Source organism: Megalobrama amblycephala, linkage group LG1, assembly GCF_018812025.1.
Source record: "Megalobrama amblycephala isolate DHTTF-2021 linkage group LG1, ASM1881202v1, whole genome shotgun sequence".
Taxonomy (NCBI): Eukaryota; Metazoa; Chordata; class Actinopteri; order Cypriniformes; family Xenocyprididae; genus Megalobrama; species Megalobrama amblycephala.
Window position 1 is genome coordinate 3,019,217 of NC_063044.1, and position 26,093 is coordinate 3,045,309.

The 26,093-nt window shown below is 36.8% G+C and overlaps 1 protein-coding gene across 3 annotated transcripts in view; it reads left to right on the plus strand.

The window, feature by feature from the left end:
- pkmyt1 (protein kinase, membrane associated tyrosine/threonine 1) overlaps positions 1-26,093 on the plus strand; it is a 67,167-nt gene that overhangs the window by 10,736 nt on the left and 30,338 nt on the right. For 2 of the 3 annotated variants that reach the window (XM_048164814.1, XM_048164855.1), the window contains exon 7: positions 19,507-19,715. The exons of the other annotated variant lie outside the window; for it this stretch is intronic. In XM_048164814.1, the coding sequence (XP_048020771.1) occupies positions 19,507-19,715 (209 nt within the window). The remainder of the gene's footprint in view (positions 1-19,506; positions 19,716-26,093) is intronic. 3 annotated transcript variants of the gene reach the window in all.

Below are 26,093 nucleotides of genomic sequence, written 5' to 3' on the forward strand. Positions count from 1 at the left end.
TTATATATTTCGATTAAAAAAAATGGTAAATTTCGCCAAAAAGCGACTAGTTTGCAGGTATGAATATGACTTTGACCTAATTTTATTTATATATATATATATATATATATATATATATATATATATATATATATATATATATATATATATATATATATATATATATATACACACACACACAGTACAGAAGTTTGGAACCACTAAGATTTTTAATATTTTTAAAAGAAGTTTCGTCTGTTCACCAAGGCTACATTTATTTAATTAAAAATACAGTAAAAAACAGTAATATTGTGAAATATTATTACAATTTAAAATAACTGTTTTCTATTTGAATATATGATCCTTCAGAAATCATTCTAATATGCTGATCTGCTGCTCAAGAAACATTTAATGTGTACAATTGTACAAAATATTTGTGTACAATATTTTTTTTCAGGATTATTTGATGAATAGAAAGTTCAAAAGAACAGTGTTTATCTGAAATCTAATCTTTTGTAACATTATAAATGTCTTTACTGCCACTTTTGATTGATTTAATGCATCCTTGCTGAATAAAAGTATTCATTTCTTTAATTTTTTTTCAAAAAAATAAAAATAAAAATTCTTACTGACCCCAAACTTTTGAATGGTAGTGTATAATGCTATAGAAGCTTTGTATTTCAGATAAATGCTGTTCTTTTGAACTTTCTATTCATCAAGGAATCCTGAAAAAAAAAGTACACAACTGTTTTCAACATTGAAAATAATCATAAATGTTTATTGAGCAGCAAATCAGCATATTAGAATGATTTCTAATCAAAATCACTTTCCAGAACATTCTCGTTCACTGTTCCTTGCTGGTGGAACGATCTTCCTGCCTCCATCCGGAATGCGGAATCCCTGGCAATATTCAAAAGACAGCTGAAAACCCATCTCTTTCGTGAGCACTTAACCTCATCTTAAAAAAAAAAAAAAAAAAAAAAAAAAAAAAAAACTTCTTACTCCTATCCTTTCACTTCCTCTAATCCCTCTCTATTGTAGCTTAGGATAATCTGAGCACTGCCTATAACTTGTATTATGAGCACTTCTTGTCTATTTGCCTCGTCATGACGACTCGCTTGTTGTATTCCTCACTTGTAAGTCGCTTTGGATAAAAGCGTCTGCCAAATGAATAAATGTAAATGTAAATGTAAATTTCTGAAGGATCATGTGACACTGAAGACTGGAGTAACGATGCTGAAAATTCAGCTTTGCATCACAGGAATAAATTACTTTGTCAAATATATTTAAATAGTACACGGTTATTTTAAATTGTAATAATATTTCACAATATTACTGTTTTTTACTGTATTTTTAATTAAATAGATATATCCTTGGTGAGCAGACAAAACTTCTTTTAAAAACATTAAAAATCTTAGTGGTTCCAAACTTTTGGACTGTACTGTAATATATATATATATATATATATATATATATATATATATATATATATATATATATATATATATTACTCATTAAAAACATTTTGTTATATACACATGCTTTATGTATTATCATACAGTATAAAAACATTTTCTATTTTAGAAACTAAATTATTGTTTATAAACATCTGCATTTGAACAGATATTCCTGAACATAGTACTGTACTGCACAGAATTTTTTTCTTTTTAACATTCATCATGTTACAGTATAAACACTCATTTTATATCATATGCTTTTATATTATATTATAGATCATGAAAACATGCTTGTCATACGACATTTACATGCATTGAAATATTAACTATATCTATCTTTATATTTCATATTTCAACATTTCACTCGATATCACACACCTCTGTCTGGCAAAAGTCCAACTTGTAAAATTCAATTCACTTCAATTCACATTTATTTGTATAGCGCTTTTCACGATACATATCATTTCAAAGCAGCTTTACAGAGAATGCATGTCAACATTACAATTTAAAGAATGCAGTTAGCAAATAATGTAATAATTTAGGCAATTAATTTACAATCACTGTTAGCAGTTTAACTGAATGTAGAAGCAATGAGTTCTTGGAAAAAAGAATTACATATTAACAATAATTAGGATGTAGAAATTGTGCAATGTGCATGTTGATCCAGATGATTGCGTCTTCTGAAGTCCTCACAGGAGTTGGCGCCATCTCTTCATAGGTGTTGGTCATCTGAGGTCTTCTTAAGAGGCTGGATCCAAACTGAAGCTGAAGTCCTCCTGTCCCGAGGCAAAACAGAAAAGCAAATGGAGAATAATTAGCGTAGCTGCTGTTCATAACATTAAGCAAAGATAGTCATGTGCAATTGATCTGATATGAGATGCATTATGTGAATGCTTGGCTAAAGAGATGCGTCTTTAATCTAGATTTAAACTGGGTGAGCGAGTCTGAGCCCCGAACATTATCAGGAAGGCTATTCCAGAGTTTCGGAGCCAAATGTGAAAACGCTCTCCCTCCTTTAGTGGACTTAGCTATCCTAGGTACAACCAGAAGTCCAGAGTTTTGTGATCTTAAAGAGCGTGAAGGATTGTAGGGCGATAGAAGATCAGTTAAGTACACAGGAGCTAAACCATTTAGAGCCTTATAGGTCATTAGCAATACTTTATAATCGATGCGTAACTTAATAGGTAACCATTGTAGAGATGATAAAATTGGTGTTATATGATCATATTTTCTTGACCTGGTAAGAACTCTAGCAGCTGCATTTTGTACTAATTGTAGCTTATTTATTGAGGAAGCAGGACAACCAGCTAATAATGCATTACAGTAATCTAGTCGAGACGTCATGAAAGCATGAACTAACTTTTCTGCATCAGAAATAGATAACATATTCCGTATCTTAGCAATGTTTCTGAGGTGGAAGAAGGCTGTTTTTGTAACATATGAAATATTATTTTCAAAGGACAAGTTGCTGTCTAATATAACACCCAGGTCTTTAACTGTCGAGGATGGAGTAACAGTACATCCTTCTAAATGCAGATTGTAGTCTGAGAGATTCTGTGTACAGGTTTTTGGTCCAATAAGTAATACTTCAGTCTTATCTGAATTTAATAGAAGAAAATTACTAGTCATCCGATGTTTTACTTCTTTAATACATTCTGTCAGATTGGATAATTTAGAGATTTCATCTGGTTGTGTTGAAATATATAAATGAGTATCATCGGCATAGCAGTGGAAACTAATTCCATGTTTTCTTATAATATTGCCGAGTGGCAGCATGTATATTGAAAATAGCAGAGGGCCTAACACAGATCCTTGCGGCACTCCATAGTTTACTATCGTGATCTTAGATTTTTCCCCGTTTATATAAACAAAATTGTGTCTGTCTGATAGGTAGTATTTTATGATCTATAGTGTTGAACGCAGCACTGAGATCAAGTAACACTAGTATTGAGACACAGCCTTGGTCAGAAGCTAGGAGTAAGTCGTTTGTAATTTTAACGAGCGCAGTTTCTGTGCTATGATGAGATCTGAATCCTGACTGAAATTTTTCATAGATAGTTTTTTTGCAAGAAGGAGCATAATTGGACCGACACTACTTTTTCTAGTATTTTAGACATAAATGGAAGATTTGAGATGGGTCTGTAATTTGCTGATACGTTTGGATCTAATTGTGGTTTCTTAATGAGAGGCTTAATAACTGCTAGCTTGAATGGTCGTGGGACGTGACCTAGAGATAAAGACGAGTTGATAATATTGAGAAGAGGCTCTTCTGCTACAGGTAACAATTCTTTTAGTAGTTTAGTGGGTATTGGATCTAATAAACATGTTATTGGTTTAGACGCAGTGATAAGTTTATTTAGCTCTTCCTGTCCTATAGTTGTAAAGCACTGCAACTGTTCTTGAGGGGCGATAATTGAGGCTGAATCATAAAAATCTGTTAAAGGTTGTACATTTACAATTGTATTTCTGATACTTTCGATTTTCTCAGTAAAGAAATTCATAAAGTCATCACTACTAAATTGTAATGAAATGTTTTGTTCTGGTGATGTCTGTTTATTTGTTAATCTAGCCACTGTACTAAACAAGAACCGTGGATTGTTTTGGTTATTTTCTATGAGTTTGCGGAGATGCTCAGCCCTGGCTGCTTTTAGAGTCTTTTTATAACGAGACAAACTTTCTTTCCACGCGATTCTGAAGACCTCTAAACGAGTTTGTCTCCATTTGCGTTCTAGATTGTGAGTTTCTTTTTTGATAGCGTGAGTAATACTGTTGTACCAAGGTACAGTATTTTTCTCTCTAACCTTTTTTAATCTCATCGGTGCAACAGTATCTAATGTACTAGTGAAAATGGTGCACATGCTGCTAGTCATTTTCTCGAGATCATTTGTGTGTTTAGGTACGATGAGCAGCTGAGACAGATCAGGCAGGTTATTTGTGAATTTATCTATAGTTGTCGGGAGGATTGTTCTGCCTAGTCGATATTGCGGCGCAATTTGACAAATATCATCAGTATGCAGTACGCATGTTACAAGGTAGTGATCAGAGACGTCATCACATTGCGGTAGAATTTCTATATCGGTTGGATTGATTCCATGTGATATAATTAAATCTAGTGTATGATTAAAACGGTGAGTGGGTCCAGTGACGTTTTGTTTAACCCCCAAATGAGTTTGGTAAATCAGTAAACGCAGCCCCTAACGTATCATTTGTATTGTCAACATGAATGTTAAAATCTCCAACAATCAGCGCTTTATTGACGTTGACCAATAGGTCTGAGAGAAAGTCTGAAAACTCTTTTAGGAAATCAGCATAAGGCCCTGGAGGTCTATAAACAGTAGCTAAAGCAAGAGATAATAGCGACTTTTTACTTATATCTGAGAGTGTAACATTTAGCATAAGAATTTCAAATGAATTAAACCTATAGTTTGTTTTCTGAGTAACATTAAGATTATCTCTATAGATTGTTGCTACACCACCGCCACGGCCAATCAGACGGCATTTATTTTTATAACAGTAGCCAGATGGACAAGACTCATTAAGACCGAAATAATCATTTGGTTTAAGCCATGTTTAGTAAGGCAAATTAAATCAAGACTATTATCTGTGATAATTTCATTTATAATAACCGCCTTAGGTGTCAGTGATCTAATGTTTAGTAGCCCTAGCCTTAGAAATTGTTTTTGTTCAGTAATTTTGCGAATTTCTGGTTTGATCACGATCAGATTTTTTCTAGATCCTTTATTTTTATTGTTAGACCTCACTATTCGGGGAATAGACACAGTTTCTATAGACTGTACTACACTCACATTTCTATCAATTAAATGGGCAGAACACAGACTGTGATTTGAGGTTTGACTTACTAGTCATACGGTGCGAAGCATCTTGGAGATGTTCTCCGACAGAAGATCAGCTCCGATTCTGCTGGGGTGCAGGCCATCAGCACGGAAGAGCCTAGGACGCTCCCAGAAAAGATTCCAATTATTTATAAAGAGCAGCTTCTGTTCATTACACCAAGACATCAACCATTCATTTAAAGCAAATAATCTACTGAACCTTTCATGTCCTTGTCGGTACGTCGGAAGCGGTCCGGACATGATGATCCTCGTCGCGGGCGATGTGGCTCATACCGTCTCGATCAGGCTCCTGAAGTCCTGCTTCAGCACCTCCGTCTGCCGCAGCCTGGTGTCGTTCACCCCCGCGTGCAGCACTACAGCTCCGATGATCTCAGCACCGTTGAGGATCGCGGGAACCTGCGCAGCGACATCAAGAACACGAGCACCAGGAAAACAGTGACTGCGCACCATACCTTTGGCTGTGGTAGAGTGGACGTGGCGGACGATGGAGTCTCCGATGACCACGGCGTCGCATTCCTCCTCGCGAAGAGGGGAGAAGCAGTTCCGTGTCGAGACCTCGAAGATCGGGGGCGGCGGAGGAGGAGAGGTCCTGGTCCGAGGCCTGGCTCGCGTCTTACGCTGCTGAAGCACCCAAGGTCCCTGGTGAGACGGCGCCGGAGTGAATGAGGGCTGGGATGAACGCGTTCTGGGAGCTCGGGCCCTGTGCAGAGAAACACACAGCGTATAGGAAGCAGGAGTGTTAATATCGTGCTGTAAAGTTACCGAGGAGCGGTAAGTTTCCAGCGCTGTCTGCCGCTCGCGTAGCTCGGCCTGCTTCTCGAGAAGGGTCCGGATCTGTCGCTCCACGTCCTCCAGTTCCAACTGCACCGCATGCAGCTCAAACGTGTCCTCACCTGCACACAAAGGTAGAGAAGCATCCGATACACTCGCCATTAGAATAGATGAACAATAATATAGTGAGAGAAGAGTACAAACGCTAGTGTGCCACGCTGCTATTGCTAACGGGCTAAAGCTAATAGCGAATGTCTGTAATATGTAAAATCTGTACATATTAATGTAAAAAAAAAAAAGAAGTGATACAGTAGATCAACTTACTTGTTAAATGATGCCCTCTGCTGGATCAAACCTTGCGTTGTGTTCTTCTGAGGGAAATTCAGGGCTTATTCCACATTGTGTGTTTGTTTTCTAAACTTGATGAAAACTCGAAGAGACTGATGAAGTTGCTTTGTTTACATTGAGAATGGGAGCGTTTACAGGATTGCATGGATGATTAAGGTATGAATAGTGATGGGAGTGGCACATTAAAAATAATTAGTTCAGACAGGAAAGAATGTACCTGTCACTCGTTTCATATGGATTACATAAAGAGAGAACATTTGTTTTCGACTCTGCTTACATAATTTAAAAGTGGACATTCTAAGCTTTCTAAAGACATTTTTCACATGTATATGTGACAACTATTTGCTGAGTTTAAGATCGTTTTTGAAATGCATTTCAGAAAGAAATAGTCTCCGGTTACTATCGTAACCTCGGATCTCTGAGAGGCAGGAACGAGACACTGCATCAGCTATGCTGCGGGAACTCCCTTTCCTTCAAAATTCCTGAATATTATAGGTTAACGCCAGTTAGAAAAACTGTCCAATTGCAGAGCGATATGAAAAGAGGCCGGAGAGAATGATAGGAGCATTCAGCAGGGTCTTACGATCTGCGTCCTTCAGGTCAGCTAGGGTTAACCAAAGGTGCTTGTGGAGGACTACCATAAAGCTCATAGCACGGCTAATGGATTGGGCAGAGCACTTGGTTGCCATGAGAGAGAAGTCCGTCGCCGCACACAGGTCTCTTACAACGTCCATGTCAATGCTGCCGCTGTCCAGGGATTGCACAATCTTCATCTGGAAAACTTGAAGCACTGCCATGGAATGCAGTGCTGATGCCGCTTCTCCCGCAGAGGCATAAGCTTTATCCGCAAGGTGGGATGTGAATCTGCATGGCTTAGATGGCAGGCAGAGAAGGGCACAGGTGTGCGGCGATAATCTCCTTGACGGGGGCATTAACTAATGTTAACAATTGAAACCTGTTTGTGCTTAATAATATTAAGAGAAAACTGTTATTCATTTTTATGGTAACACTTTACAATAAGTGCAACCATAATCGCACTCTCTCAATATTTAAAGTGCAAATAAGACCAAATTTTTCTTTGATACAGAGCTAAGAGATTATAACTAAGAGGTTACAACTACACTGCCTAGCCTAAAATAGCTTTCATATTGAGAGATATTTGTATTCATCAGGGAGCCGCCTTCAAAATGCAGGGTATTGAAATCGCATTTGAATACGTGCTTGCTCCTTAATACTAGGTTCTTTGGGAAGCTTAACAACAGGGTATCCGCGGGGCATTGAAAAGCATTAAAAGACATTAAATGGATTTTGAGAAAATTAAGGCCTTAAATGGCATTGAAAAGCATTAAATTTCATTTCTGGAGGCATTAAATTTTTAGATTGTTTTGAAGAAAAAGAATACTACCAATTCATTTTGAATAAAGCCTAAATAATTTATAACTTTGATTTGCTGTCGCAAAATATATACATTGGTGTGATACGCACATGGAACCAGTTTGGTCATTGTCTCCGGCTGGTGCAAAATTGCCGTAACGCCGGTTTGGACAGCGGCGGGCTGGGACCTGTAGACAGAAGGCTGCATCAGTGTTGCCAACTTAGCGACTCGGAGAACAAATAAAATAGATACTATTGCTTCTAACTTGAGTGATCATTTTACGTATACATATAGCCAAAATCACAGCAAATGTCTATCTTATGTGTATGGTGATTTTGTCAGACAACGATTGACATGTCAGGGCTTGAACTTTCCCGACCGCACAAGGACCTGATTAAAATGTAAATACCAAAAACAAACAAACAAACAAAAAAAAAAACAGCAACCGAGTGACTGATTTTATTACATTTAGTGTTGGTGGCGATCGATAGTGGATCATAATAGGCTGTATAATGTAGTGACGATAACAGTGTTACGCTGTTGAGGCTCGCGCAGCATCTCGAGGAGAAATGGAATGAAGCACACACAAAAAGAAACTCAGTTAAACATACTGCGGTAAAAATTCATTCAGTTTTTATAACTTGATACTGGTAAGCAAAACCACACAACAAAGAATGCTGTTTACAGGCTACCATCACGATTAAAAACTGTTCAATTAACAAGTAGTTAATATTAAGCCACTTACATTTTAGAAGGAACATCGACTGTTTTTGTTCTATTTTAGCAGCAAAAATAGTTTCAAACAAAGATCACAGCAAAGCGCAACACTCAGCCTTGTTTTCATTACTGAATCATTCAGCGTTTTGATTGAATTGAATGAGTCAAAGATTAAATGACCCATTCATAAACAACTGCCACGTTCTTGAATGAATCAGTGTCACTTTGGACACTTTGTGGTCTAAAACAAAAATGACAAATCTTTCTTGAGCCAGTCCTGCCGACGACTTCCGTAAACCAAATGAAGCACGTTGATAGGTGTGCTCTGCTCTCGCTCTGGTTGATATGTGCGCGCGCACTCTTCTGGGAGAAGAGCCCATACAAGGAATTCCACCCTTAATGATGCCATACAGGGCCATACTTGACTGCAAACTTGCACAGAAATTTCACTGTAACAAAACTTATACGAAACCTGAAGGAGTGTATTTGGCACAGAACCTTATTTTTTATTACCTTATTTATTTTTTTTTTTTTAACTTTGGCCATGTTTAGCATGAGAATCCAAATCTTTAACAGTGTAAATAGGTCAGAATGCATGAACTAGCACTAGACATCACCTTTAATGTAAACACAGTCAATTATGTCTTAAGGGATTAAACAAACAGGACAAACCACACCTTATATTTCAAAAGAGATCTGTGTATTAATGCAGCTTATTATTATATCTAACTCTGTCTATGATGTCATCAGTAGGCTAATAATCAAATAACAATAAAAGCTGAGAAAGAGAAAAATCACTCAAAGCTCTTGAATGGAAAACATTCAGATACTCTTAACACTCTGAGGTCTGAGGTATCGCCGGCGATACCACCGCGGTTTTTTTCTTACCAGTGTGAAAGAGACTCAAAATACTCTGTCAATGTTGCACATACAATTAAGAGTTATACACCATTTTAATCTGTTGAATATCTTCTTTTGTTTGTGTACACTCAGAGTAAAAACAAAATGTTGTGCTTTTTGTAAAATAAAGAAAACTAACATGATGCGTGATCTCTCGTCTCCCTCTGAACGAAGTCCAATCTGATAGTTCTTATAGTGATGACAATAAATATTGAATAATTACTCCTCTGTATAGAAAATTGACATAAACATATGAGAATCCATCAATATTTCTCCAAATGTGCATGCTTTTAAGCTAAAAGCCTATATGAAATGCCATAAAGGTAACATAATTGTTCAGACACTTTGCATCACAGAAATACATATTTTAAAGAATATAATAGAATACCATTATTTTAAATTGTAATAATATTTCACAGTATTGCTGTTTTTTTCTGTATGTTTGACATGATCACAGAGGGTTTTTTCACAGCCTACCTGTCTGAAAGAGCTCATTATTTATGCAGGTCATTAGAGCTCTTTTTGTGATTCTTTTGTCTTCTCAGATGAGAATCACCCATTATTCATGATGATTCACGCCTCCACGCATACTGTGTTTCTTGACCAAAGATGTTTTAGAAAATTTAAATCTCTCTATTGTTTTATATGAAGGAGTAGGAAGGATAATTTTTACATCATTTTGAAGCAAAAACTCTAGTCTACAATCTCCAATACCCAGAAGTCTTGTGTGAACAGATTTAATATTATTTTTTTGGCCTTATTTCAGTGACTTAAGTTTTTTGTTTTTTCAATAACCACACATAAACGTTATTCCTTCAAAAATACAAACATGTACATACATGTTCCTCACATATTATGGTAGCCTAATTTGTGCTGAATACAGTGTAATGACACTTTTTCCATTAATATGTTTATGAACAACTGAAAAAAGCACAAATGTCAGGGCATGTCAAAACTTCTCCAGGCCCCAAATCAGCCTCAGACTCCAGAGGGTTAACAGTGTATTTAAATATCAAAACATATTACTTTTACTTTAGAATTGCCTAATAAAGCACACAAAATACTACTTAATTTCTATTAGGGCTGGACAATTATGGCCTAAAATCAAAACCTCGATTAATTGAACATTTTACCTCGATTACGATTAATGAACGTTTTTTTTTTTTTTTTTTTTTTTTTTTTTTTTTTTGCTTTCATAGTTCACTGACAAGGTTTGTACTGTAAATATGATTGACTATTAAAGGTGGGATATTTTTTCCTATTGAAAGAATGATCTGACATAGCTCACTTTCAGCAGTTATTTTATCTCTGGTTTGTAACATTTCTTACAGATTTCTGCTCGTTGTAAATCAGATAAAGATAAATTAGCACAGTACCAGTAATGAGAGCGATTGCGTCTATGAATTAGTCATACCGTCTCTCTATTAATTGTGAAGCTGTGGGTTGTAAATAATTCCTTCAAAAGTAGAAAAATATATGCTGTAATAAGTTTTGAGTTTCTAAGCTACTTTAGTGATAAATCACAGGACAGCGCTGACAACTAGTTTCTGCGTTCCTCTCTGTGTGTGCGATCTTCACGTTTTGTGCAGCTACGGTTTTCGATTAATTGCGTCTTCACTAAACATTTACGTGAACTTTAATTTAACGACTTAAATATTTATCTGTACCTCAAATTATACTATGGAATGGCTTCAGAACACTTGGAATATAGTGCATGGAAACATGGTGCTTTTTTGTTTTTGTGCCTTTTGTGGGGCTTAACAATGTAGCGAATTAACTCAAAGGGGAAATATTTATAATTATTCATAACTCATTATGATTATTAATTATGATTAATTGTGAATATGTGAATCAGTTAATCAGATTAACTTGATGTAGCTACATTAAAATTAATATTACAATCAATTAACCTGTTCGTCCAGTGAACACTCTTAATTGTTAAGTAATTCTTAATTGTTAATTGTTTATTAATTCTAAGAAATATTCATTTCCAGGTTATGGAAAAACAACATTCTTATTGCACAGTACTACTCAGAGCATGTAGTCGAGATCTAAATCATTTAAGAGGCAATTTATTAGCAGACTGAGTCAGAACCAAACATGTATTGTGCACAATCTTTATTAAGTAACTCACAAACGCATAACTAAACTAACAAACACATAACATACACGCAGGTCACACACATACGTAGGTAAAAATGAGCAATGATAGAGTTGAACCAGAAGTGGGACCAGAAATGGAGTTGTGGGAAAAAGTCAAAGACAATCTGGAAAAGAATCATCAGTTTCCTCAGTAATAAAACACCTTTGCTGACACAGGTGGTTTACAAATTAATACTAAATTGCTGTTTAGTGTTCAAATGTACAACACTTGCAAGATGCCTTTAGGCTGAGGAGCATCGGATCTGCAGGCTTTTGATGAAATCTTGATGATTCGGTCCGAAGTTGTAGTCAGTATCTTCAACCAACATTCTTTACCGCAATAAAACTTGTAACTGAGAACTTCTCGGGGGAAGGGGACAGACCCCAGAGTGAGCTTTAAACCAGGGATTCCCAAAGTGTGGAGCTGCCACCAGGGGGTGCGTGAGAGGAAAAATGTAATGGCGGTCTATTTTTTTAAGTGAGATTTTTCCATACAATAAAAAAAACATGAACAGTAAACATTTTCTTTGTAATCGCTTTTATTTTAAATAAACTATAATTCATGGGCGTCTGAACCATTGTATGTGGGTGGGACAAGACCCACCCACTTTTTAAGACAAATGATATTGGACCCACTCACTTTTACCGTTTCTAATTAAGCATTTGTCTGTTCATTTTTCAGAGCGCGTCATATGTCAATGCCCTCTCAAAGCACGGAGCCCGATGATGAAATAACTTTATTAAACTGACTTGTTTCCAAAATTTCTAGTGCTTTCCTTGTTCAATGACTATTTTCCTTGTTTCTATTTTAATGCACTTTTAAAGACGGGATCACCATACTTTGTACAAAACGGACTTGCTTCTTGTGTCTGCTGCAAGTTTTGCGCACGAGCCATGCACCTTGCTATCTATCTATCTATCTATCTATCTATCTATCTATCTATCTATCCCTGCCTCTGCTGAATTATTTTTATCCCTGGTGGGATAAAAAAAAATATCTCCCCCGGTGATACTACTCCACACACCACCAACAGAGCATTAAAAAATACCAAAATTAAAAATATTTTTTAAAACATTGACAAATAAAACACTGCATTTAAAAAGAAATGTCTCTTTATGACCATAGCAAAAGCGCAAATGCGCCGGCGCGCGCTGCATAGATTATTATAGCTTAAAAGCGCAAAAGAAATTACGGGCACGCATTGTCGTTATTCTGTTGTAAATTAAGTAATGAAATGACCAAACATGCGATTAAAGATGCCTCAAAACTGTGCATGAATGTATGTATTTGTTGACATGGTTTTAAAGTTATTGTTATCCAATTTGTTGTCCTTAAAACGTCTTAAAATGCACATTTGTACACCAAGGAAATCAAAATTTTGGGGGGGAAGACCCACCCACTTTTTTTTTTTTTTTTGCTTCCGACGCCCATAATTTATTAGTTTTTGATAGAAACGGAGAAGAAGACAGCTGCTGTCTTCTTATACGCACTGCTCTTCTTTTATGCACTGCAGGCATAACACTCTTTGTTACTTAATTATGTTGTGGATCGTGTGTAGGCTAATTTTATTGTCGCACTTAAAAAGTTTCAGATTGATCCTCGTTTTTATTTATTTGATCTGTTTCGGAGCTTATTCTCTTTAATGTTGTGGATCGTTTGTAACTTCATTGCAATTTAATTCAATGTACTGTCGTTCTAATTTCCATAACCGTTGTGTTATGATGATGATAATGCTAGCTCCACGGTCATTTAATAGGCCTAGCCTATTGCTGCAATGTTTCTTTTACGTGGCTGAAAATAACCGTACTTTCTGTTACTGAGCCTATGTCTGTCACTCGTCCTCTTAAAAGTGGAAGCTTGTGCGTAGCGTTGTTGCATTATATTGAAACTTTGTTGATGTTGTTATTGTCATGCGTGTTCTGCGTTTTGCGTTTTTTTTTTTTTTTTTGAAGTGGGGTTTTGGGGGTGCGCCAACCCGGTTGGGACATAGAAGGGGGTGCGCAGGAAAAAAAGTTTGGGAACCGCTGCTTTAAACAATTATTGGTTAACTATAACAAATAATTGTGTCTGATTTGTCTCAGTCGTTTCAACAATAACACAGAATAGTACACGCACAATATCAGATTTGGATCGGTTCCGTCCGGCCGATACCCGATCTGGCAAAAATGGTAGTATCGGAGCTGATACCCAATCTGAGTATTGGATTGGCGCATCCCTATATTGTAATAATTACGGTACATAACTGTTTATTTTACACTGTAAAAAAAAATTGTTAAATTTACGGTAAAAATATTTCATTAACTGATATTAGTTTGATGTTAATTTACCAACCAATTGAAGTACTAATATCTGTTTTGTAAATTTGTGATACACTGACAACCACCAAACACAGTGGTGATGAGTCACATGATGAATCAAAGTTCATCACAAGCAGCTTTTCCACAAGCTGAGAAGGACAATATTAATATATAGAAGGTGCACACAGTGTCATTCACACAAACACTAAACACCATCATGGTAACACACATGAAATTTTAAAAATGCAATAAACATTAATTTAACAACATTAGATGTAACATAAAAACCCTAATGTACATAACTGATTAGAAAAACTAAGAAGAAACAGAGTTATTTCAATGAAAATACATCAAATGTGAAGTGTCATGCAGGGAATTGTGGGAATGTCAATTTACATGTTTTCACTGTAAATTATACCATTGTTATCTTATTTTTCACTTGCAAAAACTGTAAATTTAATGGTATTTTACCGTAAAATTTCATTAAATGTACCGTTAGATCTATTACAGTACGGAAACTTTCTGTAAACCAATTAACTCTTTTTCACTGTAGGATTTTTACAGTCTTTTACTGTTAAAATCACAGTAATTTTTTACAATGTAGGTTTTCAGCACTTTGTGCTTGAACCCCTAATAAAACTGCTATATAGCCTGACAACATCCCATCTGACCGCAGATACTTAATCGGAACAACGTGTTTTTCCATTTTCTTAAAACTGTCTCTGACAGAAGTGTCAACTGCTTTTACACACATCTTTCAAAATCAAAGTCTTATATCAGAAAAACATAAGATTATGCTTGTTGTTGTTACTTTGATTGTATACTCCGTGACCCACTTTTCGGTTGAGACCCACCAGTTTACAAGCTCTGTACTAAAAATATATTCAAACAGAAAACACAATGTTGCCAAGCGATATTGCTTGGGCACTTTTCCATTGAGAATAGGCAACAAATTTTGCTCTAAAGCATCCAGATGGAAATTTGTTGCCCATTCTAAATGGGAAAGTGCACAAGCAACATCATTCAGCAACATTGCCCTGCAACATAGCTCAAAAAAGTTGCCCTGTCTATCATCACCTTAAGGGCCGCCAAAACTTTCAAAGTGGGCTGAGCCACTTTTACTGAAATGGCTATAACTCATGAACGGAATGAGATATTTTCACCAAACTCAGCACACATATATTAGAGCTCATTCTGTGGTTGTGTGAAAAAATTATTTGCCGATTGGCCACTTGGTGGTGCTATTACATCAAAAGCTATAACTACACAACGCAAAGTCCGACTGACTTGAAAGTTGGTATGTGTTGTCTTTTCGTATCTCGAAAAACATGGCCAGCGGCAGCCAATGAAGTTTGAGCAGCTATCAGACAAGGTTAACGGTATTTTTCTTTTTTTCTCCCACAACATTCATACCCAGGGTGTTTCCTGGCTCAAAACGAGGCAGAGGTGGTAAAATCCTTGGTCTGCCTAAGTGGGTAAGAAAATTTTGTACATTTTAAAGATAAATTCATTAATCTGGTGCACTTTGAGAGTTCAAAATAAAGAGCTCCAAACCATGTTCAGTGTGCAAATTGAACAAAGAAAAAAGTCTGTGCATTGACTTGTACCTGAATCCACTGTTAAAAATAAATCATCCGCCCGCCAACCGCCCGATGATATTCTTTTATTTAGATATCTGCACCTGATCATCACATTACACATTATGTTAAGCATGATGATATGGTAACATATCACACTGAAGTAGGTTGCTTATAAATTAACATTTATTTAAAATAAAAGTTCTTCTTTGGCTAAATTACATTTCCTTGATAGCCTAAACACAGGCTTTACTCCCTTCAAACTTAAATTGTCACTGTTTCATTATATCATTGTTGGAAAACACTTTTATCAGAATAATTTCTTTTAGTTAAGCTTGTGTATATTTTGAGTTAAAGCTGATAAGTTGTAAAGCAATATCTCATGTAGGGTTTTTCCTTTGTGTTTTATTTAATGACCACTAGGAGGTACTCTAGGCACATGTTTTCCTTAATTGGTTTTCTCTGAAGAGAAATACATTCAGTTGATTACAAAAGTAAAAGAGTGACACACTTTCGTTTTTCCTTGCCGTGAAATGAGAGTTCCGTGTCTTTATTAAAATCAACACATTAATGATTTATCTCTCATCCACCCGCAATTAATTGGAATGTTATTTTTTATTACTTGCCCGCCCGACCTGCGGATTACCCACAGTATCCACAGATATAACCACGACCCGGGCATCATTGAATGGTTCGAGAATGCACACAGGCCGGGAACTAGAAAAGGGGTATCTGAGCATGTGACTGCCTGACTGAGTTTTTTCTACAGCCGGAGGAAGCACGAAATTTGACGGAGGCGGCCGCCTCGTTATTCTCTGTGCAGAAAAAAACCCTGATACCACATTCTTAGCAACTTTGACTCGAGGACTGCCGCTATCCATTGAATTATTTGTTAAATATTGGAGATTATTTCAAAAAACAACTTTGGAGAACTAGTCCTAGTCCTAGGTTTTTGGTTCAACCTCGATAACAGTTAAAAAGCTTTATTAAAATTGCATATGTTAAATTGCCTGTATTGGCTGTAAATGGTCCATTCTATCTATGAATGCGATGGTTACAGGCTTGATAATTAAAACATTAAACCTTTTTACGCATGTGCTTAAAGGCCTTAAAGTGCTTAAATTCCGATAATTGCTGCTCACAGCTATGTTATATAATTTTATTTATAATATTATTATATTGGTGTATATTATTATCATCATTATTATTCATCAGCCGGGCCGGCAGCTATCACCCTGTAGCCTAAGACTGGTTGTCCACTGAAGTTAAGCGGGGTTGAGCCTGGTCAGTACCTGGATCGTTGCTGCTGGAAGAGGTGTTAGTGTGGCCTGCAGGGGGTGCTCACCCTGTGGTGTATGAGTCTTAATGCTCCAGTATATGATGGGGACACTATATTGTCAAAAAGTACCTTCCTTTGGATGAGACGTTAAACCGCAGTCCTGACTCTCTGTGGTCTTTAAAAATCCAAGGATGTCCTTCGAAAAAGAATGGGGTGTATTCTTGGTATCCTGGCCAAATTTGCCCATTGGCCTCTGTCCATCTTCATGGCCTTCTAACCATCCCCATATATATACTGATTAGCTTCATCACTCTGTCTCCTCTCCACCAATATTCTGGTGTGGTGGGAGTTCTGGCACAATATGACTGCCGTCTCATCATCCAAGTGGATGCTGCACATTGGTGGTGGTTGAGGAGATTCCCCCTTTCCATATGTGCTATGAGTACCCAGAAAAGCGTTATATAAATGTAACCAATTATTATTAGTTTGCATATATATCATACATGCAGCACATAGAACCCATTATAATCAGTGATTCTGTCCACACTAGATGGGCAGCAAGTTGCTGATAGCCATTTTGAGCATCAGTCATTTTGAATTTTGTTGTAAAATGCTATATTACCTGTATTATTAATCAATCTTTATTGGACGGTGTGTTTCCCTCAGCCTTTAAAACAGCGATAGTAATACCTATACATAAAGGTGGAGAGAAGAAAGAGATCAGCAACTATCGGCCGATCAGCATACTGCCAGCTGCCTCGAAAGTAATTGAGAAGGCAGTGGCCGAACAACTTGTGGCACATCTCTACAGTAAAAAACTCCTGCACCCAATGCAATTTGGGTTCAGGAGCAACTACTCGACAGAGGCGGCTTGTTGCTATCTCATAGAAAGAATTAAATCAGCATTAGACAAGAGAGGAGTGGTTGCAGCAGTATTTTTGGATTTCAAAAAACCCTTTGATACTGTAAACCATGCAGTATTGTTATCAAAGCTTACAAAATTCAATCTTTCTGACACTGCATTTAAATGGTTACAATCATACATTTCTGAAAGAAAACAATGTGTTCGCATTGATGATAAATTATCAACTTTGAGACCTTGTACAGTAGGAGTTCCACAGGGTTAAATTTTGGGACCATTGCTATTTTGCCTGTATATCAATGACTTACCAACAATTTGTGAAGATGTAGAGATACAAATGTATGCCGATGACACGGTCATATATACCCATGGGAGAAATGTGACTGAAGTGGCTGATAAGCTCTCATTAGCACTTGATAAAATTGCTCACTGGCTACAAAACTCTTGCCTCACACTAAATACTTAAAAAAACAGTGACGATGTATTTCAGTAAGAAACAAATTTGTGGCCCTCAACTTAGTATATCAGGGCAAACTATTAATAATGTCAAGGAAGTCAAGTATTTGGGAATGTATTTAGACTCAACCTTGACCTTCAACAAACATGTTAAACAGCTAAGTAAAGTTTTAAAATTTAGTATTGCCAATTTTAGACATATTCGAAAATCTCTAAACATAGAGGCTTCAAAGGTTTTTCTCCATGCCATGATTTTTTCACATTTACAATATTGTCTTACCTGCTTGTCACAGGCTGCTAAAACATTACGAAAGAAACTGGAAAGACTTTTTAAACATTCTTTAAAAGTATTTGACAAAAGATCATTGAAGTACCATCATTGTAATATATTAAATGGATACAAATTGTTAAATTTTGATCATATGATTTATTATTCTGAGATGTGTCTGTTGTTTAAAATCTTGCATAACACTGCTGCCCCTCCATTAAGTGGATTTTTTCAGTTTCGTTCAGATCAAATGACTAGAACATTCCGTTCATCTGTAAATTCCAATCTGATTATCCCTCTTAAACACAGTCCAATGGGACAATCTTCTTTCTCATTTACTGCGGCAAAAAAGTGGAACTCACTACCAGTTGAGCTTAAAACATGTCCCAACTAACACACGGGTTAAAACAATGGCTATTGAGCAAACAGACATGTCAACATTAACATTTATGTCAATATTATAACATTTATGTCAATATTAACATTTATCAAAGAAGAGCTGGACTCAGGGATTATATTGTTAGATTTTTAACTCTATATTTTAGTAGCTAGTGTTATTGATGAATTGAAATTGTGTATTTTTAGTGGGGAGACTTATTGATGAAATTAATTTAACTGTTGTTCTCATTGCTGAACTGAAGTGCTCATGATAATTTTAGTGGGTATTGTTTTTATGAAATTTGTGTATGCTATGAGAAATTGTTTATCTAGTGACCTGCCCAAGGACTACAGATGGAAATTAACTTATAGCTAAATCTGGTGCAGAGCATCTTCTCTCTACTTGAGATTAATGTTTTTTTCTGTGCATTGTCCTTGATAAATAAATAAATAAATAAAATAAATATTTCAAATTTGATGGCATGATGCCAAACTGAATCTGAAGGCTGTATCTCTGCAAGGCTTTGCCGTGTTGACACCAAATTTTGTGTATGTCACTTTCACCCCACACTGACCAGATCACATCAATTTGGTGATAGAGCCGCCTATTGGTCAAAAGTGATAAGCAATGAAATCATATTTTACGAGTGGTTGTATTTATGATTTTGCCTCAAATCATCTGCAAATGTTAATTAGTCATTGGCCTCTTAATCACTGTTTGCAGCTAGATTTATTATTATTATCATTATTACTATTATTATTATTATTATTATTATTGGTGTGAACAGACCTTAAGAGCTTATTCAAGTATGTTTTTTTTTCTTTTTTTTTTTTCTCTCAAACAGTCCCTCCTTACAGCCAGTTGGAATTTTTTATCTTCTCTCAGTCTGCTGTTTACCTCTGTCTATGAGTCCTCATCAACCTGTACTCCTCCAAGAGAGAGGTGGGAGAGAGACGTGGATGTCAGCAACATTAACATAGACTCGGAAAGCCCCATTCATAACTGTGTGTTCCCTCCAGATGGCCATGAACACTCTCCCACCTTCAATCACAGGTACAATGCACACAAATAACAACTTAAAGGAAAGAAACCAAAAATAGTGAAATAATCATTATATTGCACTAACAATAACCTGTTAAAAGTTTCAAAAGTTTCAATCTGTAAAAGTTTCATTAACCTAATTTATACAGGGATAAGTTGTTGTATGCACTATTTTTTTTTCTTTTTTAATTTAACAATTGACCATTCTAAATAACAGCCCTCACTGACTCATTGTCAAAACAAAGAAACTTCAAACTGAACAGAGTCAATTAGAGCAATTAGAATGGGAGCACGACAGAGCTGTGTCATTCTAAACGACAGCCCTCATTGACCCATTGTCAAAACAAAGAAACTTCAAGTCAAGTCATCTTCATTTATATAGTGCTTTTCATAATACAGGTTGTTTCAAAGCAGCTTCACAGTGATAATAGGAAAATTAAAGGATTAGTTCACTTTCAACTGAAAATTAGCCCAAGCTTTACTCACCCTCAAGCCATACTAGTTGTATATGACTTTCTTCTTTCTGATTAACAAAATCAAAGACGTATTAATAAATATCATGATGCATCTGAGTTTTATAATGGCAGTGAATGGGACCCACGAGTATTAGCTGACGAAAAGAAAAGGGTCTAACATGCATGTTAATTTTGATTATTTAACAAGTTTAGACAATTCTTCCTTTCCTATAGCAACGAAAAAATAGAATTTTTCCTCAGGGATACTACAATGCACTGTGTGATGCGATTCTGTAGTAGACGGATGGTTATAATATTCTCTCTAATATTATCAATCTTGCTATTAAAGAAGTTCATAAAGTCATTACTGCTGTGCTGTTTGGAAACATCAGAAGTTGAAGCTTTATTTCTCGTTTATTTTAGCCACTGTATCAAATAAATACTTAGGGTTGTTTGTTTTCTTCTAAGAGAGATCTTCTAACAGATAAGCAGATCTAGCACTTGTTAAGGCCTTTCTGTACACAATCATGCTCTCTCTCTCCACGAAATGCGAAAAACCTCTAGTTTTGTTTTCTTCCTGCTTTGCTCCATTTTTATGGCTGCTAGCTTGAGGGTCCAAGTGTGCTCATTGGAGCAACTGAGTCTAGTGTGCTGGAAAAGACAGAGTGAATAGTTTCTTTTGTAACATCGAGTTCTTCTAAGCTGTCTGGTATGCTAAGGAGATGAAACTGATCAGGAAGATTATTTATAAAGCAATCTTTAGTGGTAGAAGTGATAGTTCTACCATATTTGTGTCAGAGAGGCGGTTTTGCAGCCTTGGCTAAATGTAGTATACACGAGACTAGATAATGATCTGTGATGTCGTCACTCTGCTGCAGAATTTCAATGGCATCAGTATCAATTCTATGTGACAATATTAGATCTAAAGTATGATTACGACAATGAGTGGGTTCTGACACGTGTTGTCTAACTCCAATAGAGTTTAGAATGTCTGTAAATGCCAATCTCAATGCGTCTTTTTCATTATCTACATGGATATTAAAATCACCAACAATTAGGACTTTATCCGCAGCCAGTACTAACTCTGATATGGTGCCCTGGTGGCCTGTATACAGTAGCCAGCACAAATGTCAAATAGGATGTGTCGCTTACATTAAATAACGTTGCATAAAGCACCATCATTTTGAAAAAATTATATTTGAAAGACTTTTGAGTAATACTGAAGATATTACTATAAATTACAGCAACACCTCCCCCTTTGAAATCTTCTCCATCAGCCTGACTATCTCCCTGCATTTATCACATGTGTAAATCTCACCACTGACAGAGAAAGCTATACTAAGCATGTGACAGGCAGTGCAAGTAATGATAACAGGGGAAGATGACATGACTCGTCGCGTTTGTAGACTAATCCGACCACAGTTGTTTGATGGACTCGTAGAAAAAGGAGCGTGCGAGAGAAAAAGACGGTAGGCACGGATGACAAGTTAACAGGCTAGAGAAATGCTAACACGTTGTGATTATGGATGCACAAAAAAAATCCGATACTCAGATCGGGTATCTGCTCCAATACTGCCATTTTTGCCGGATCGGGTATCGGCCGGACGGGACCGATCCAAATCCGATATTGTGCATGTACTATTCTGTGTTATTGTTAAGCCCCACAAATAGCACAAAAACATTAAAAAGCACCATAAAGTTTCCGTGCACTGTATTCCAAGTGTTCTGAAGCCATTCCATAGTTTAATTTGAGGTACAGATAAATATTTAAGTCGTTAAATTAAAGTTCACGTAAATGCCTCCCTCCGCTGCAGTTGTCAGTCATTCTCAATTCAGCATTCAAACTGCATGCCGCGTTCGGTTAGGACAGTCAACACAATGAAACTCCTTCCAAGATGATTCAATGTTTCTATTATTCAGAAATGGAAACTCGAGTCTACGACTTGGACTCGAGTCGCACTTAAGTCGCAAAAATAAACGACTTGCTACTTGACTTGGACTCGTGAACTACTAACTCGAGACTTGACTTGGACTCGTGAACTAACTAACTACTAACTCGAGACTTGACTCGAGACTTGACTTGGACTTTAAGAGAGACTTGTGAAAAATACAAGTCTTTTGGTATGGCATTCCCGATTACATTCTCTATTTACTACCCCACATGATGGCATGAAACACCACATTTTACTATTCATTTATTCCCAAATATGTGCTGCTGCAGCGAATATCACAAATCAGCTCTAGGAAGGTGTCACGTGACCTGAGAGTATGATGGCAGCTTAGCTTGGTGGCTCCGCCGACCCCACTCATATTCATTTATATTTACAGGTTTCTAACTAATTGTTTGGCCATTATTTTATGACTTTGTGCCTGGTAACAACAATATGTCCTCACGTCATACGAAATCGGCCAGCAGGCAAGTAAATCGTGAACAATCACACGAAACGGATAAGATGGAGGACTCTCTTGCCGCCATGATTGCATCAGCCATGGAGAAGCAACAGTTGTTTATTGAAGCGCAATTTAAAACTCTTCAAGATAGACTTGACAACATTCAGACGGAGCTGTCCAGCTGTTCCAGCGGAGTAAGAGAATTGCGTGATAGAGCAGCCGGGTTAATAAGACGGAGAAAAACTACGACAAATGTGCCGCGAAAATGGCAACCTATGAAGAGAAACTAGCTGACATGGAAGACCGGAGCAGCAGGGATAACATTCGCATTGTAAACTTACCGGAAGGCGTGGAAGCTTCGAATCTCGTGTCCTACATCTCAGATTCTCTACCAGTATGGTTTCCTTCATTGATCGGCGTAAAACCCGAAATAATGAGAGCTCATCGCATCGGCCCTTCTAACAACACAGGCAGGCCTCGTACGGTGATTATGAAGCTGCTGCGCTACACTGACCGAGATCGAATCCTCAGGGCGTCGAGGGAATCTCCGATCAAAGTCGATGGAAAAGACATCCGATTCTCTGCGGATTACAGTGCGTTTACCATCAACCGTCGCCACGCTTTCTACGAGGTTACAAACAAGTCTCAAAAAATGGGCTTCCAGACTTTTTTGTTGTATCCGGCTCAACTGAAACTGATTCGAGGATCGACCCAGCACATCTTTAAGTCTCCTTTGGAAGTTGAGGACTTTCTGAGTGGTTTGGCCACACAGGAGAACGTTGATGTGTAATGTAACAATGTACTTGAGGCTTGTGTTTCTACTGGAATTCTCAAGGTACTTGTCAATGTGAAGTTTAATGTTAAATATTTAGACTTGTTTGGCCTATTTGGTATGTTATTGCTGTTCTTTTTAGCAATCAGCAAAATATCAAAATCTGTTAAAAGGAGTGGGTGGGTGGTGATATTGGTTCTGCCGCCTTTCTCGGGGTCACGTAGTCCATTTGTTGGGCATTGGTTCACCCTTATGTGCGTTTGCTTTTTCTCTTTAATTTACTATTATTTTTATTTTTTTGTGTTTATTGGAAGTGGTACTTCCAGATGTTCTAATGTTTCTGTGGGAAGTTGGGTGTCCATGGGCATTGTGGCGACCAGGGTGGGTGGGTATTTTTCCCTCTGTGGTATTAGGTGTGGTTTGTTAACTCTGTTTATGGCTTTATGCTTGTCAGTTCTTTTGTTTATGTTATTTTACAGTAATAATATATGGCAACAGAAACCTTTCACATAATTTCCTGGAATGTGAATGGCCTGAATGGTCCCATTAAGCGTACGGCCTGCCTTGATTACTTGCATAGACATCATGTTGACATAGCTTTCATTCAAGAGTCACATCTGAGGAAACCAGATGTCCAAAGGTTCTCTAACAAGTTTTATTATGTAGCTGCATCATCTTCAATGGATAGTAAATCACGTGGTACACTTGTAGTAATAAAACGAAAGCTTTCTTTTCACATCTTAGAAAAATACAGTAGTGAGGATGGGAGAGTATCATATGTTAAAGCATGTATAGCAGGTCATAATTTTGCATTGATTTCGATTTATGCCCCGTATCAGTTTGATCCAAGTTTTTTTCCTGCTCTTACTAAAATTCTGTTGCAGATTCAGGACTGTTTTCTTATTATCGGTGCTGATATGAATGCGGACTTATCTCTCGATCGTTCTTGTTCACAGAATATTCCAACACAATCTTTATCGTCTGCTAATCTATGTAAATTCATGTCCAATTTTAGTTTAGTTGATGTATATCGCATAATTCACCCCATGACGAGGCAGTATACTTTTTATTCCTCAAGACATAAAAGTTACTCTAGACTTGATTATATTCTTTTATCCAATGCCTCATATTCAGAAATACACAATGTTGTCATAAAATCATGTCCTTTATCCGATCACAGTGTTGTTTCAACTAAGATTTCCCTTGCGTCTGCGCCAGTTAAGGCATCTCGTTGGCGTTTTAATATCACACTATTACAAAATAAAGATTTTTGTGCTATGCTCAAAGAGAAACTAAGCTGGTTCATAGAGGTGAATAGTGGTTCGGTCGATGATCCTCGCTTTCTCTGGGACGCCATAAAGGGTTGCATAAGGGACGCATCTATTTCTTTTGCATCCCACTTAAATAAATCTAGATTAAACACAATAAGTACATTAGAGAATAAATTAAATAGGCTGGAGGGTCTTCAACAGAATTCACACAGTGAGAATATACAGCAAGAAATAAATATGGTACGAACAGAACTTAACTCTTTGCTACGTCACAGAGCAGAGTTTTTAATGCACAAGGTTAGAAGAACCTATTACTTCAATAGCGCTAAGCCAAGCCACCTTTTAGCGCTCAGGTTGAAGAACAGTGAAAAATTTTCAAATACCTCGGCAATTCAATCACCCAATGGTTTGATTAGTGAACCTAAATCTATTAATAGAGAATTTAAAAATTTTCAAAATTTATATAAATCAGAGTTGGTCTTTAGTGAAACTGTATGTAATAAGTTTTTCCAGGATCTAAATCTTACATCTCTCTGAGGTAGAGGCAACCTCTCTGAACGTTCCAATTACTTTAGAGGAATTAAAGGAAGCCCTTATGGCTATGAAAAAGGGGAAGTCACCAGGATGGGATGGAATCCCTCCAGAACTATACCTTGTTTTCTGGAATGAGTTGGGACAGCCATTATTAAACATGATTCTTCATTCTGTTCGAGAGGGCTCTTTCAATAATAGTGCCAACATGGCCATTATTACACTCTTACCTAAGCCTGGCAAAGATCTAACTCAGTGTGGGAATCATAGACCATTGTCTCTTCTAAACAGTGATGTTAAATTGTATGCCAAAGTCTTGGCATCCCGTTTAGACATTTTTATGACTAATTTGGTGCATAATGATCAAACCGGTTTTATTAGATCACGATTGGCAGCAGATAATGTCCGCCGTTTATTGCATGTCATACATGCGGCTAGTGGAATTGATTCACCATGCGCCGCACTATCTTTAGACGCCGAAAAAGCCTTTGACCGGCTTGAATGGCAATATCTTTGGACAGTACTAGAGCGTTTTGGCTTGGGGAGCGACTTTATTAATATGGTCAAAATTCTATATGCTAATCCCTCTGCGGTGGTAATGACAGGTGGCATTTGCTCATCCCAGTTTTTCATCTTACGTGGCACTCGTCAGGGATGCCCTCTCTCACCGTTGTTGTTCGCCCTATCTCTTGAACCTCTTGCACAGAAAATCTGTCAACATACTATGGTGAAGCCCATTACTTTTTGTAATACTTCACATTGGATATCTTTATATGCAGATGACATTTTATTATATGTTAGTGATACAACTAATTCAATTGAGCATGTTTTGTCTGTCTTTAATTCTTTTAGTTTATTTTCTGGATATAAAATTAATTGGACCAAATCTGCTTTAATGCATTTAAACAACTTATCCTCTCAGGTTATTCTACCAACTTGTATACCAATAGTATCTAGCTTTAGGTATCTG